Source organism: Panthera pardus, unplaced genomic scaffold (assembly GCF_024362965.1).
Source record: "Panthera pardus isolate Hobbes unplaced genomic scaffold, ASM2436296v1 HiC_scaffold_11, whole genome shotgun sequence".
NCBI lineage: Eukaryota > Metazoa > Chordata > Mammalia > Carnivora > Felidae > Panthera > Panthera pardus.
This window is the reverse complement of record NW_026526666.1, coordinates 78,369,342-78,383,655: the sequence shown is the minus strand read 5'-3', so window position 1 is coordinate 78,383,655 and position 14,314 is coordinate 78,369,342. Positions and strand designations below refer to the sequence as shown.

Sequence of the window (14,314 nt, the reverse complement as noted above, 5' to 3'; positions counted from 1 at the left end):
GGATCTCTTCATTCTGCTGATTTCAGGCCACAACTAATTATCCTAATGGGTTTAAATGGCCCTAAATGTTCTCGGAGTTTGGACAGGACCCATCTGGAGCCTGCAGGTGGGCTGGGCCAGCTGACAGTGAGTGGGGAGGCTTCGGCGGGGATGCTACAGAAATCCAAAGTAGCAATGCCTGTTGTTGTGTGAGGCCTGAGACATTCGAGGCGAAGCGTGTGGGCTGGGAGGCCGGGGTCACCATAGTAAGAACAGCTAATACTTCCACAGCTCTTTGCACGAACCAGGCAGCGCTCTCAGCATTTTACTTAATCAGCACATTTAGTCCTCACAACCATCCCAGGGGGTAGAGGCCATGATCGTGCCCATTTCGCAGACGAAGAAACCGAGGCAAGGCCGTGGCTGGTAATCAGAGGGGCTTGTGTTCGCATGGGCAGGTCTAGACTCACTGCCCTGGGTCACAACACGATGTCACTTCTCAAAGTGGGCGGGCCACAAACATATCCCTGTGCCGCTGCCTGGGCCCACACCTAGAGCCTCAGGAAGCAAGGCAGCTCTAGCTGCAGCAACTGTCCCCACCAGGCTGACCTTGCTCCCAGGGGGTCCCACCCCGACCCGTGCCATGACCCAGCGGTACGTTACCAGAGTGGTGAAGATAAAGTGGTAGTACTCCGTCATCATGCCCATGGCCATGGCCTGCGGGAAAGCAGAACGTTAGCAACTTGCAGGGAATGCCCGAGAAGCAGCCTCCCCACTTCCACTCCAGTGGTGAGGACTGGACGGACTGGTGGCGGGGGGTGGGGGTGGGGGTTGGGAGAGTCTGGCTCCTCGCAGGGAGGGGGCTGTTCTCTGAGACCACCTCCCCAAAGCGACAACGACCGGCTGGTAGACAGCGGCGGGTTTCACACGGGAGTGTCCGGGAAAGTCACCTGGGACAGATTAAAACGCAGAATCTTGAGCCATACTCTGCAAAGATTCCGAATTCCGCAGGGCTGGGCTGGGCCCGGTAGTCTGGCTTTTCAGTAAGCATCTCGGGCCTGCCACACTTAAGAGAAATGCCACCGGGATCAGCCCCAGACCGCCTCTGCCAGTGCCTTGACTCCACCCGGCGGAGCTCATCGTCCTGGCTCCAGAGAGAGGTGTGGGAAAGCCCAGCCCCCACCAGCCTCCAGCCAGGCCTCAGGAGGAGGGGCTGTGGTTAGGCTGAGAGCCTCCCAGGGGGGCCGAGACAGCCAGGCTTCCCTGGTCCAGCTGACCACGAAGCAGCCCGCACGGCTGGAATTATTACCATGTACCATGAAGCCTGCATTGTATACATTTATGTATTTTATTAGAAACCTATCATCTATAATAATTACCATAATGCATTTTCTGCAAAGATCTTCTGGGCCCACAAAGTGCTCTGGAGGAATAAATGTCACGGGCTCAAGTCCACTTGGAAAATGTCACTCATTCTCTCGCCCTCTTGGAGATTCACAGCCTGCTTCAGCAGGTTCAAGGCTCAGAAAAGGCTTCAGTAAATGGATGTATTTACCTTTGTGGGGTGCAGTGTATACCTGCTGAGCACAAAATCTCCACTTTTAATTCTGGATGTTTTCAAGTTAGGCAGATGTGGGGAGTAAATTTCGACTTTCTGGCTGGATGACCTTGGGTCCATTCCTTTCCCCCTGAGCCTCAGTTTCCTCACCTGTAAACTGGGCGTGATAATCCTTGCCACCTCCCAGGGTGGCAGTGAGGGGCTACATGGACACAGCACATAGTAACTCGGCGAACCGGGGTCGTGACTGTCTCTATTACTCCGTGATAGAAGGAAGCGCTGGCAGGTGCCCCGGGAGGAGGGTTAAGGGACTTCTGGGGAGCGTGGGTCTCCTCCATTGTGACTTTTTTTTTAAAAATTTTTTTTTCAACGTTTTTTATTTATTTTTGGGACAGAGATCCATTGTGACTTTAAAGATGCCCCACACCGGGTGCCGACTGTGCACCGGACCCTGGGCTAGACTCTTTCTTTGCCTTGTCTCAACAGAATCCTCTGTCACCGGCTGAGGTAGGGATCGTTGGCTCCACGGACAGAGGAGGGGACGACCCCGGGGTCCCTCGCTCTTGGGCGCACAACACCCAAGGGCAGAAGCAAGATTCAAACTAGCTATCTAACTGCTGTGTGAAGGAGCCTGGGGGAGGACAGAGGCGGCCAGAAGGCTTGGGCACCCCCTTGGCAAGGCCCAACTGGAGGCTGAGACCGGAAACCCCCCACCCCCCACGGACTTGAAAATGCCCCGTCCCCAGCTCAGGGCCCATCTCCCTGCACTCCATGTCTCCCCCCGACCCCCCACCTGCCTCTCGCAGGGTCATGAGTATAGAGCCCCACGGAATGCCTCCTTCTATCACCAGGGACACGTTCTGGGACCATATAATCGCCTTTTACACAGAGCACTGGCTCAAATTGGAGTGTTTTGGGTTTCAGCTGCAGCACCCTCCAAGGGGGTTGTAGGCGATTTCGTTGTTTATTTCTTAGGCAGCTGGCAGACACTGCTCTTGTTCCCAGCATGCCATGCCAGGCTGCGTCTGGGAAGGAACAGAGGCCCATCCGGGACCGAGAGCCACTTTCCTCCCCCACTGTCACTGCAAAGAGGAGCAGATGGTGCGGGGAACTTCAATAAACCTAGTGATAGGAAGAGTAACACCAAGTGCTGTGGGCTACGGGGAACTCATCACGGAAGAGGCGGTGAGGCACTCCTGGGGCTCTTCCCGCGACCCCGAGGCCTCTCTGTGCCTCCTGAAATGTTCTGTCCTGTGTGGCTTCAGGCCCTGCGTGGCACGCCCTGACCCCCACCTGCAATGATGGCACCGAAGCTAGCATTCTCACAGCACCCTCCGGGTGCCAGGCTGGGCTCAACCCTGGTCTCATTCCATCCTCACACCAAGCCAGAGCTTAAAGACCGCACTGCGTCCCTTTTGCTGCTGCTCGAACGGGCTCGCAGAGGCCGGTTCCCATCGCCAGAAGGAAGCGGAGCTGGGGTCCAGCCGAACTCTGGCCGGTGTCACGCCCGAGTGTGGGAAAGGGAAGGCTGGGGGACGTGGCAGGCAGATCCCGACCATGCCTTCCATCCCTCCGGCTGGCCCGCATTCACGCACCTGCTTGAGGATCTGGGCGGCCATGGTGTGGCTGCAGTCGAAGATGATGCGGAATTCACGGCCCCGCTTCATCTCCTTGAGTAGGGGGCGTGAGTCATCGGAGTCAAGGGGGAGCTGGCGGATCTTCAGGCGAATGTTGTACCTCGATGGGGCCATGATGAGCTCCTGCAGTCGGATGAGCCCTGGGAGGCCCCGGGGTGCAAAAGACACATGTGTGCACACAGGTATACACAGCTGCGGGCATCTCGGGTGTCCACACACGCCTGCGGCCACAGGTCTGGGGACACACACAGACGTGGACGCGTGGCCCACAGAGATACGTGCATGTGCACGGACTCGGTTATGTGTCCGGACACAGGCACCGGGCTGTGCACACGCAAACACATGTTTACATGGACATGCGTACTTTGATACGGACATACGCCTGGGCTTGTTCACATATGTAAATAAGGGCGTGTGCAGACACAGAAACACATACGACACGTGCAGATCCAAAAGTAGGCACAGAGAGACAGCAAGTTCCCACTGACCACACCTACCCGCTCCTCTCTAAACTAGAAGGGGGTATACAGATTTACGGAGCCCAGACCCGAGACCACCCCTCTTCATCACCCCACCTGCAGCACTGGGAAGCGTGGGACCTGCCTCCAGGATGTGGCACAAGTGGAGGCTCCAGGCTCCTCTGTACCAACTACTGTTGGGACTGTATAAGCCTACGTGGTATTTGTGTCCCCCAACCCAAGGACAGGCTACCTCAGTAAACCCGACCCATTTTTTCCAGGCTCAATGGAATCGCTTCCTCCGGGAAGCCTACCCCTACTGCTCTGTCCAAACAAAACACCCCCTCCTCCAACCCGGTGGCCTCGCCCTCAGCAGCTCGTCTCACTCCCCACCCTGGGTCCCCGCAGCCTCGAGCACAGGGCCTGGCGCTTAGGTGGTGCTCAACGCAAATTTCCGTAATTGAACTGACTTACTGTTTTTTGGTTTGTTTTTTTTTTTTTTCTCCCCACACTGAAAAATCCATCCTCCACCTTGGCATTTTGCGAAACCACTTAATCTGGGGACTTTCAGGGAAAACTGAATGTCACTTCCTGGAGACAAATGGCTTACTTAGGTCTAATTAAGTTCATTTCCGTAGCTATTTCAAGGTCCGTTCTTGCTGACTCCCCTCTGTTTAGCCTGGGAGCAAGCCTGCTTGCTGCCCTCCGTACCTCTCCCCACTGCAGGGAGGGGCTGAGCCAGCAGGGGCCAGGGTCCCAAGTAGGCCATCCCCTCTGCCCACTAGGCTCTCCGCCCACAGTCAGGGCTTAGCGTCTGTGTCCTAATTGTGCTGTCCACCGGCTACAGGCCATTCCCCCTCGACAGTACTGGGGTTCTCCTCTGGGGAGCAACTCCACCTCCATGCTCTCACCACATGACTCAGGAGGGATCTACCCCCAGCTCTAGGGGCACAGCATGCGGCCCCAGCCTGGCCAATCAGCACACACATTCCTCCAGGCATAGGTACGGGCTTAGAGATGGGTATGTGACACCAGCTGGTCCTATCAGATGACTTCCAGAAATGGTGCCTCAGCAACTGGTAAGAGCTACCCCCCCTTTTCCACTTCACTCCAAAGAGGGAGGAAGTAACTCGGGGCATCACCACACAGAACCTGAGAAGGATTCCAAAACCACAGAAGTCAGGGCAAGTAAGTCCTAATGATACCCATTTGAGCCTCTGGATCAAATAGTACCTGAAGCTAAAATTACTCCTGAACTCTCCAGTAAACTCAGCCAACAAAATCCACTCCTCCTTTTTTGTTTGTTTGTTTGTTTGTTTGTTTTTGCTTAAGCTAGTTTTCTCTGGATTAAAGTTTGCAATCAACTATTTCAGTGTCCCTTGTCTGGACAGAGTCCCCCCACACAGACAGCCTACTTTGAGAGCCTTCCAACAGAGCATCTGGGTTTCCAAATGCATTTCTGATACAAATGCCTAGATCTGGTCAGCCTCTCCTCTCCATTCCTGACGGCTGGTCACCAGGAAAGCAGTTTGAATGGTATCCTTCATTCCCCTCTGCTGGAAAGGACAGAGATATATCCTTGTGACCTAAGCCTCCCAAGGAGCTCCCAAACAAGCGTTGCCATGGCCATGGTCATCAGGAACTCCGGTCTCCTGGAAGGCCGCAGACCCAGGTGCATGGGCTGGCAGAGGGCTCTGGCATCCTGGAATGATCTGGATCAAACAGGGGTCACAGTGCTTCCTAAACTTGATGGGGCACAGGAACAAGGGTATCGGTCGATCCTCGCAGAGGACAGAGGGGCCTCGAGCCCCTCTGGAACACACACCCAGCCTTACCCTCCCTCCCCAACTAACCCCAGAAATTCTCAGTTTGGGTGAATGCCCCTGCCCGCTCACACCTGTTACCCTGCAAGCCTCCGAGTTTTCACTTTGCACCCGCTCGCTCAGTGTTCAGAGTCATGCCCAGCTTCGGTAGGCAGGCACGTGGGCTTTGGGGATCCAGGACATGAGGACGGGGACAGCCTGCATGCTGGAGCAGAGGCCACCAGGGTCTACCTGTCAGCCAAGTGCATTGCCCCGTGTAATACACAGTGACCCACATTCTCCAGCAGCAAATGTCAGACCTCCTTCTCATCAGCGTATTCCCAAAGGAGACCAGAGGCTCGTCTCAGCGCCCCCCACAACAGAGGATGAGGCTCTTGGCTTGCCCGAGATGAGCTTTTCTTCCTGGCTGCCTCCCTAATCAATCTCTCTCAAAATATCTGCAGTGAATCATGGTTGTTGGACTCATGCTTTTCACTTACAAAGCACTTCTGCATATTCATTACCCTATTTAACCATCTCCCTGTCCTAGAAGGCATGTAGAATAGAGACTTTTCTTCCCAACGTTACAGACGAAAAAACTGAGGCTCACAGAGGTCACGTGGTCTGCCAAGGTTTCGCAGCATGCTAGCAACGGGATCAAGATTTGAGACTCAACCTGTTGGCTGGCTCCTACAGTGGGGCCCTTCCCTCCACCCCAGGTTTTTCCAAGACCCTTCCTTTCATTCTCGACACCAGTTTGTCTCTGGGTGCAGATCAGGTTGTGAAGGCGACCACCTGTCAAAGGTCACGGGCCAACCCTGTTGGTTCCTGTAATAATCACTCTTGAATATTCTGTAACTGAGGATCTGGCATCCCGAAATCATGCGCCAAACTAATGGCCGCACTTGTCTATGTTCCTACTCTCCCTCTGTTTCTGAGTACACAAGGCTCACATTATAAACCCCAACATCTGTGTTTTGCTTCCTGCCCCACAGAGGATGTCTCCGCCTAACAAATCCCACCTGTCGTACTATAGGCTACATTAGGGTAATAAAATAATTAAAGTCTCCGGAGTAAAAAAGGCTCGTGCCCATGCTTTCCGCTTGCTCCTGCCTCCTGATGGATCCGGTGCTTCTCCATGAGGCTCTGCGTGCCACGACGTGCCCCCTCCCACTTCTAGGCAATTGTAAGAACTCTTCTCTCAATGGCATTGACCTCTCTGCGTCATCAGTTGGTCATCCGCATCTATGGGGTCCCCGGGTACATTTAAAAAGTGTTCTCCCTTAGGGAGCCTGGGTGGCTCAGTCGGTTGAGCGCTCAACTTCGGCTCAGGTCATGATCGCATGGTTTGTGAGTTCGAGCCCTGCATCAGGTTCTGTGCTGACAGCTCAGAGCCTGGAGCCTGCTTCGGATTCTCTGTCTCCCTCTCTCTGCCCCTCCCCCGCTCATGCTCTGTCTCTCTGTCTCTCTCTCAAAAATAAATAAACATGAAAAAAAAAAAAAAAAAGAGTTCTCCCTGCAGTAGATTGCATTGGTGACCCTGGTTCTTCACCCCTCCCTAGAGGCACACCTCTGGCCACGTAACTTTGCAGTGACCTCCAACTGTGGGCAGGTGACCTGCCCCACTAATGACACTGGACCCAACCATGTAACCTGTGTTGGCCAACGGGGTATTAGCAGGCATTGGACACGAGCCGCTCGAAATGGAACTGCACGCTGGGTTTGGTCTCTTGCATCTCTGCCACCGTCATGACATGTCTGGGCTAGCCTGCTGGTGGAGGAGGGGCCCGTTGCCCCTGTCATCTCCGTCAAGGCCGGTTTACATCAACCGACCGCCAAATGACCCGCAGGCATGCGAGTGATCCAGCTGAGACGAGCACGACCGCCTAGCTAACTCAGCCAACCACTGACCCTGAAGACTCGTGAACTAAACAAATACTGTTTTAAGCCACTCCGTTTTGGGGGCGGTTTCTTACACAGTGTTATTGTATAAATATTGTAGAAACTGGTGCACTGTGCCCCCTTCTAGGTGGGCGAAGAGAGCCATGATTTTGTTCAGGGGGCAGTGCGCCAGTCCCAAGAGGTGACTGGTGATTGGTTAAGAGCCAATCAGTGGCTGGGGTGCCTGGGTGGCTCAGTCGGTTAAGCGTCCAATTTCAGCCCAGGTCATGATCTCACAGTTTGTGAGTTTGAGCCCCGCATCAGGCTCTGTCCTGTCAGCACAGAGCCTGATTCAGATCCCCTCTGCTCCTCTCCCCCTCTGCCACTCATGCTCCCTCTCTCTCTCTCAAAGATAAATAAACATTAAAAAAAAAAAAGAGCCAGTTAGTGGCAATCTGTTTCCTATTTGAACATGCTTAGGGTAGTAGCATCTGTCCAGACTCAGCGAGCTGGACAGATGGTCTGTTGGAAGGTTCTGAGACAGATTTTCCTTCTTGGTAAGAGGCATGAGTCACATTAAGAAAAATCCCGTTGGCTCCTACCTCTTTCCTTCTACTTCCTGGGGTATCATCACATGAGGATGTGATGGTAGGAGCTGCGGCAGCCCTCTTGTGACTATGAGAGGGAAAGCCAGGAGAACTGCAGGGATACTGACCCAGCGTCCTGACTCTGTCGAGCTGTTAAACCAGCCCATCTCTAGACCTCCTGTCAGTCAGATAACGAAGTGCCTATGGCTTGAGTCAGTTTGAGTTGAGTTGTCTGTTACTCCAGCCAAGACATCGGAAAGCACAAAGCCCCCAGAGCAGATATAGCCAAACCCTGCTCTTAAGTGCTTCCCGCTCCGGGGCTTTGATGACCCACAAGCTGACGTTTTGAAATATCCTGATTCTGGGAGCATACCTCTTACCACCCACTAGTCATCATCAAAGTCAGATCATTATTTGACCGAACCCCTAGTACCCATTGTGTTCTTGACCGAACCAGCTACGCCACGGACTCCTTCACGTTTTGAAATGTTTGTTAAGCTGAATGGAACCAAATTGAAAATCAAGTTGAACTCAACTAGGCTGCTCTGACTGCTCTGTGTCCGTGACACTCCAGCTACACCTTTTCAACATCACTCCGTTCACATCCAGTTCTTCCCTTCCCCCACCGGCCCCAAGCTCTCTTCCAAGCAGCCCCTCGAATCCAGGCCTCCTTTGTTCCTGCCTGGATCAATCCGGCCACCTCTGCTTGTCTTCTTGTTCTGGGCTCTCCCTGCAATCCTCCCTGAGCATGGCCGTCACAGCCGCCTTCTAAAACTCTGCTTTCATTATTCTACTTCTTTGCGCAACAACACTCAATGGGGTCTTGGCTGCTTCCAAGATAAAGTCTGAACTCTGAAGCTAGACAGCAGAGACCTGGCACAGCCTCATATGCTCTGTTTATCTGACCTTTTCCTCCCACCCTCCAAACGTGAATCTTCTCCCCCAGCCAGGCCCTGCTCTTGAGAAAGCTGCGGTGCACATCCCGCCTCCTCATTTTTGCTGGTGCTGCCCCCGCCTCCTGTGATTGCCCTCGCGACTGCTCTCCCCGTCCATCCACCCTCAAGGCCTAGCTCACGTCTCTCTTTCTCTAGTAAGTCAGCACAGATTAGCCAAGGCCACAGGGCCTCCTCTCCCCAGGGGCCTTGGCGCTGACTGTATGTACCTGTCGCCGGATTCTTAGCTCTGATGGCCTGGAATGACCAATGACCTCTGGGTACGGACTCATGCCCCTATGATATGATTAACTCCTCGAAAGAAGATAGGATCACCACATCCTCATTCTTCTTCCTTACCGGTGCCCAGTACTCTCTTCCTGCAAAATTTGATTATAACTTATTTCCTCTTGATTTTTCAATTCGATTTAGTTCAGTTCAGTTCAACAAGCACTTAAAAACATTTATGTTGTACCAGGCCCTGTGCTAAGCCCCAGAGGCACGCAAGGCTCATGTCCGGACAAGGAAGCAGGCTCGAAGCCACACTATCATTCCCAGCAGTGTGCTAAGACCGATCGTCTACAGGGCTGCCCAAAACATTGGCGGGGACCCGGAGCCAGGTGCCAGTGCCCCTTAAAGGCAGACGCCTCATGCTGGGGGCACTGAGCCGGGGTGGGGTGCCCTGCCCTCCAGGATCTCCTGTCTGGTACTTTGGGCATAGCAGGTAATCAACAGATGCTCGTAGAATCCCGAGTTAAATAGACAGCTTTTCTGAGGGATTCTCTCCCTATGATTCCCACACCCCATTAGGAGGTAATCAAGAGCTGACATAGAATTACAGGCAGCAGAGAGCTGGAGGGCTCTTTCCAGGCTGGATGCGATAGCTCTCGACTTGACACGTGGGCAGAGAAGGGCCAGATGGGTTAAGTGACTTGCCAAGGTCACTCTCTCTTAAGAGGCCAGGCTAAGAAATGTCTCGGGACTCAAGTCTTTGGAATGAAAGAGGAAGCGGGGGAACAGCTATTGAGCGTCAGAGCCGGCACGCACGCACGGGCCGGTCCGAGTCCCGAGCCGGGTATGTTTGCTGCAGGCAGGAATGTGAGCCGTTAGCACGCGGCAGGTCGGGCATGGCTGGGCAGGGGTGAGTGCAGCTGGTTGGTGGCTGCTGAGTGCAGACCTGAGCAGGCTGCAGGGGTGGAGGCAGGAGCGTGGGGAAGGTGGGAGTGTGGCTGGTGAGCCCGAGGCTGCGGGGGGAGTGCAGGGGGGAGTGTCCGGGTGACTAGATAAGGCTTAGGTGTGAGTGTGGATCCTCCTCCGGAGACAGCTGAGTTGGGCGAGCAGACAAGAGCCTGACCCTGGGGCTCTGCCCCCCTCCCTCCCCGCCCTCAGCCCAGCCGGGCCCGGCTACCCACCTGTACTGTCGTCATAGACCACGGTGGCCGATCGCCACTTGAGGTACTGGACCAGGTCGAGGATGGCGTGGCTGAGAGAGGCGTAGTCGGGGTAGAGGTTCACGTAGAAGGTGTCCTTGTTGTCCAGTGGGTGGTGCTTCCAGCGGAGCTGAATGTGGGGCACCTCCAGGGCATTGCAGATGGACTGGACTGCGTTGGTGCAGGAGCCCTGTGACGGCCCGAAGATGGCCACCACCCCCAGCGCCAGCTGGTCACAGGCTGCGGTGGAGGGAGGAGGGGAGACAGGGAGCAGGGGTCAGTGCCGGGCCTCGTCAGGCTGCAGGGGGTGGTGGGGGGGGGGGTGCTGCGGGCATGGGGACGCAGTGATTTTGACGATCCCATAAACACGCTGGAGCCCTCGAGGGCGGATGACCGAGGCTCTCTCTGAACCTGTCTCCTCATCTGGAAGCCGGGGTTGCAATCGCCCGGGCTCAGGGGATCACAGGAAGGCGGGGCGAGATCACGCGCACAAGACCCTCAGCACGGCTTGTGAAACAGAGATGGTGATTCCTTTTGACGTTATCGTCACTCCGTTGGGCACCCCCAGCTCCATACCTGGTCCTGTTCTGGGCGGTGGGCGAAGGCTGAGAAACAGGTAAGACGAAACCCCTCCCCGCTGGGGGCTGTTAAGCCTCCAGCCCCAGCCTGTTCCCCGAAGTCCAAACGTGCACGTCTCACCTCTCCCTGGACACGGCCACGTGAGTGTCCAAGATGCATCTCGGACCTGACGTGTCCCAAACGCGACTCCTCCTCCCCTCCCAGCCTCCCAGCTCCACTACCCCAGTGCCTTATGGCCCGAACCCTGGTTTTGCCCCAACTCCCGTTGTTCTCTCCTATCCCACATCCCAGTTCATCCCGATCTTGCGGCTCCACCATGGGGATGTTTCAGAATCTGACCGCCTCTCACCACTGCCACTATCCGCTTCGGCTTGGGTTACTGCAGGAGCCTCCTCCCCGGCCCCAGCCTCCTCAGGGGCCCGCCCTGCCTTCCTTCCTCTCACAACCTAAGGTGTTTACATTGCTCTTTGAGTCCAAAGGCTCTAGTCTCACCCAGTCTAAAGCCAAAGTCCTTCCAGTGACTGATGAGGGCCTGCTTGCTGCACTTCCTCCCCATCCCTGACCCACTCCGGTCCCCATTACCACCCCCGCTTTCCTGACTTCATCTCCCATCCTTCTCTTCCTCCCTCACAACACTCAAGCCCCACTGGCTTCCATGATGTTCCTCAGACATGCCAAACACACTCCTGCCTCAGGGTCTTTGCACTTGCTGTCCTTTCTGGCTGCAGTGTTCTTCTTTCAGATATCCATATGACTTCCCCTCACCCCCCCTCAGGTCTTTCCATCTGTGTGGCCTTATTAAAGAAGCATCACTTGCCAAACCTGTAATACAAATCCCCATTCAGCCATGGTCCCTAAACCCCATACCCTGCTTTGTTTCTTTCTTTAGTAAATGACCACCAGAAGTCTCACTCATTTGCTGACTTTCTCCTCTCACCAGAATGTAAGCACAAGGCAGCAAGGGCTTGATCTATGTTGTTCACCACTGTCTCAACAATAAACAGTACCTTCATAGTACCTAAACAGTACTGAACACAGTACTTGGTCTGAGTACGTGCTTCCCAGCATCTGCTGAGTGAACGTGTGTTGAATCCCTGCCTTCAAACAGTTTGCTTTCTTGGGCGGGGGGCCAAGAGCTCAGGCAGGCCAGACGGCCGATGCTTCTGGGGAGGGCAAACATTGGTGGGCACAACAGAGCATTAAATGAGCAGCCTCGGGGCAGCTGCAGGCTCAAAAGGGGGCATAGGCTCACGTAGGGATTGTCTCTAAAAGATCCCTACAGTGGGAACTGTCAGGGGCAGGCAGGGAGAGGGCTCCCCAGGAGCCATTGCCCTCTCTTCTGGCAACTGTCTCTGATTTTTCTTTGGGCTCCACTGCCTTTTCCACTCCCAAGCCATGAGGGTTAAGGCAAGTGCCTTAGACACTGGCCTCCTTCAGGCCACAGTCATTGGTTTTAATGGCCATGTGACCAGTCAGAGCTAATGGGATGCCATGAGACCTCATGCTGAGAAGGTAGCACTCTCCTTCTGCAATGGGACATGGTTGGGCGGGGAGGTGAGGGGGGGGGTAAGATCTGGAGGTGCAGTAGCCACCCTGTACTCACAAAGCAAGTACAGTGCTTATCTGGGGACAGAGTCATCAGTGGTGGTGAGCAGAGCCAGAGAGGACGAAATAAGAGCCCCTGATCAAGCGGAATCTTGGGCTTTGGTTATATGAACCAATACGCTCTCTTCTTGCTCAAGCCACTTAGGATTTGGTTTTCTGTCACTTGCAACCAGAGGAGCCCTAACCAATCCATCAATAGAGCATCACCAAGCCTGCAGCCACAGGACTGATACTGCATGCACGCGTATGAACATGTGGTACATGCGGGAGGCGAGACACAGCGCCTAAGCATCGGTGCACCGGGGGCTCAGACATGTCCTGGCTGCCCCAAGGGCCTCTGGGAATGACCTACTGTGCTCAGGCCACCCCTGGGATTTGCAGAGCCCCAGACGAGAGTACAAATGGAGGTCCACATACTATGTGGCCAAATATTTAAATGCTGTATGTAAGTCAAGTTAACAAACTGTCACATAAAACACACCCTTTCCTCCTACATTGACAAATACACCTTCATAACAACCTGGAAAGTCAAGTGAGAATGGAGACTTCCCGTAGGCAGTGATGTGGGGGAAGGGGGGTCAGCTCCCACCCTGCCCCCTCTCTTTTATTGTCGGCTCCACCGTGAACCATAAGGGGTCCTGCACTCTCCATGTGCACACCCCGCTCCCATGTCCAAGCTCCGTCCACATCTGTGCCAACAGCTGCCCTTTGCTCACCCCTGGAAAGGGCCCAGGCGTGTGACCGTGGCAGTATGGCTGTCCCTCTGGAGGACAGCCCCAGGAAGAGGCTCATGCAGGCCTGGACATGGGCTCAGGATCAAGTGGGTAGGAAATTCAGCGTTCTAGATACTTCTAGGACTAGAAGGGCAGGGCCCAGGCTTCTGGCAGGCAAGTGCGCTTGGTCCCACTAACCTTTTGTTCTGGAAGGAGACACTGACCAGAGGAGGGTGAGGGCAGCCCCTCCAAAGCACAGACCCAGGGACCCAGAGAAAGGGGCCTCTTGCCTGGGCTAAGGGTGGTACCAATGGATCCAAAGATATAGGGTGTGGTTTTTCTTTTTCTTTTTTTTTTTTTTTTGAAGTAGGCTCCACACTCCATGTGGGGCATGAATTCACAACCCTGAGATCGAGAGTTGCATGTTCTAGTGACCGAACCAACCAGGCATCCATCCCTAGGGAGGTTTTGAATTGATCAGAATGGGTGGTCTTCAGGGTACTTTTTCCTCTTCATGAACATCCACTCCCTTCTCCCTCTCTGCCTCCTGGGACCGGGATGTATTATATAAAGTACTTATTCCCCTGAGATTTGTATTTCCCTCAGGAACACTGGAGAATGCCACTTATGGCGCAGGTGAAAGATACAGCACTCTGCGGGGTGGGGGGGGGGGGTGAGCCAGTTATTGTCAGGAGTCTGCTGGAACCACCTGGAATGTGGGACAGGGCAGCCTTGGATGGGAAGCAGCAGGGCCAGCACAGAGAACATCTCCTGGGTGATCAGGGCTCCTCATGGCCAATGCCAGGTGCAGGAAAAGATGCCCAGTGGGGCACGTGGCACCTTCCCAGTACCCCCCCCAGTTGTAGGACTGGGGACCAAGTTGGGAAAGCACTGCTGTTCCCTGCTGTTCCCACCCTACAGTCAAGAGACCTTGGGCGGCGCTCTGTGTGAGATTAACCAACCCCAGGGATAATAAATGCTTCAAAAACAGGAACCCGGGTTTGCTGGTGTCCAATTTCAGGAAGTTCTCCTTTTGAAAAGGGCTTTCGCCTCAAGGAGGCCATGCTCTGTCCTATACACTCACTGCTCGTTCATGCTGTTCCTCTGCTCTCTGTGTGTATTGAGTGTCTCTTCGGCCACTCTGTCCCCCTGA

The 14,314-nt window shown here is 54.6% G+C and overlaps 1 protein-coding gene across 3 annotated transcripts in view; it reads right to left on the bottom strand.

The window, feature by feature from the left end:
- The window catches only part of GRIK3 (glutamate ionotropic receptor kainate type subunit 3), a 229,682-nt gene that overhangs the window by 69,567 nt on the left and 145,801 nt on the right, over positions 1-14,314 (bottom strand). For all 3 annotated transcript variants that reach the window (XM_019430223.2, XM_019430225.2, XM_019430222.2), the window contains exons 3-5: positions 10,247-10,504; positions 3,133-3,314; positions 643-696 (exon numbers count right to left, since the gene is read on the bottom strand). In XM_019430223.2, the coding sequence (XP_019285768.2) occupies positions 643-696; positions 3,133-3,314; positions 10,247-10,504 (494 nt within the window). The remainder of the gene's footprint in view (positions 1-642; positions 697-3,132; positions 3,315-10,246; positions 10,505-14,314) is intronic.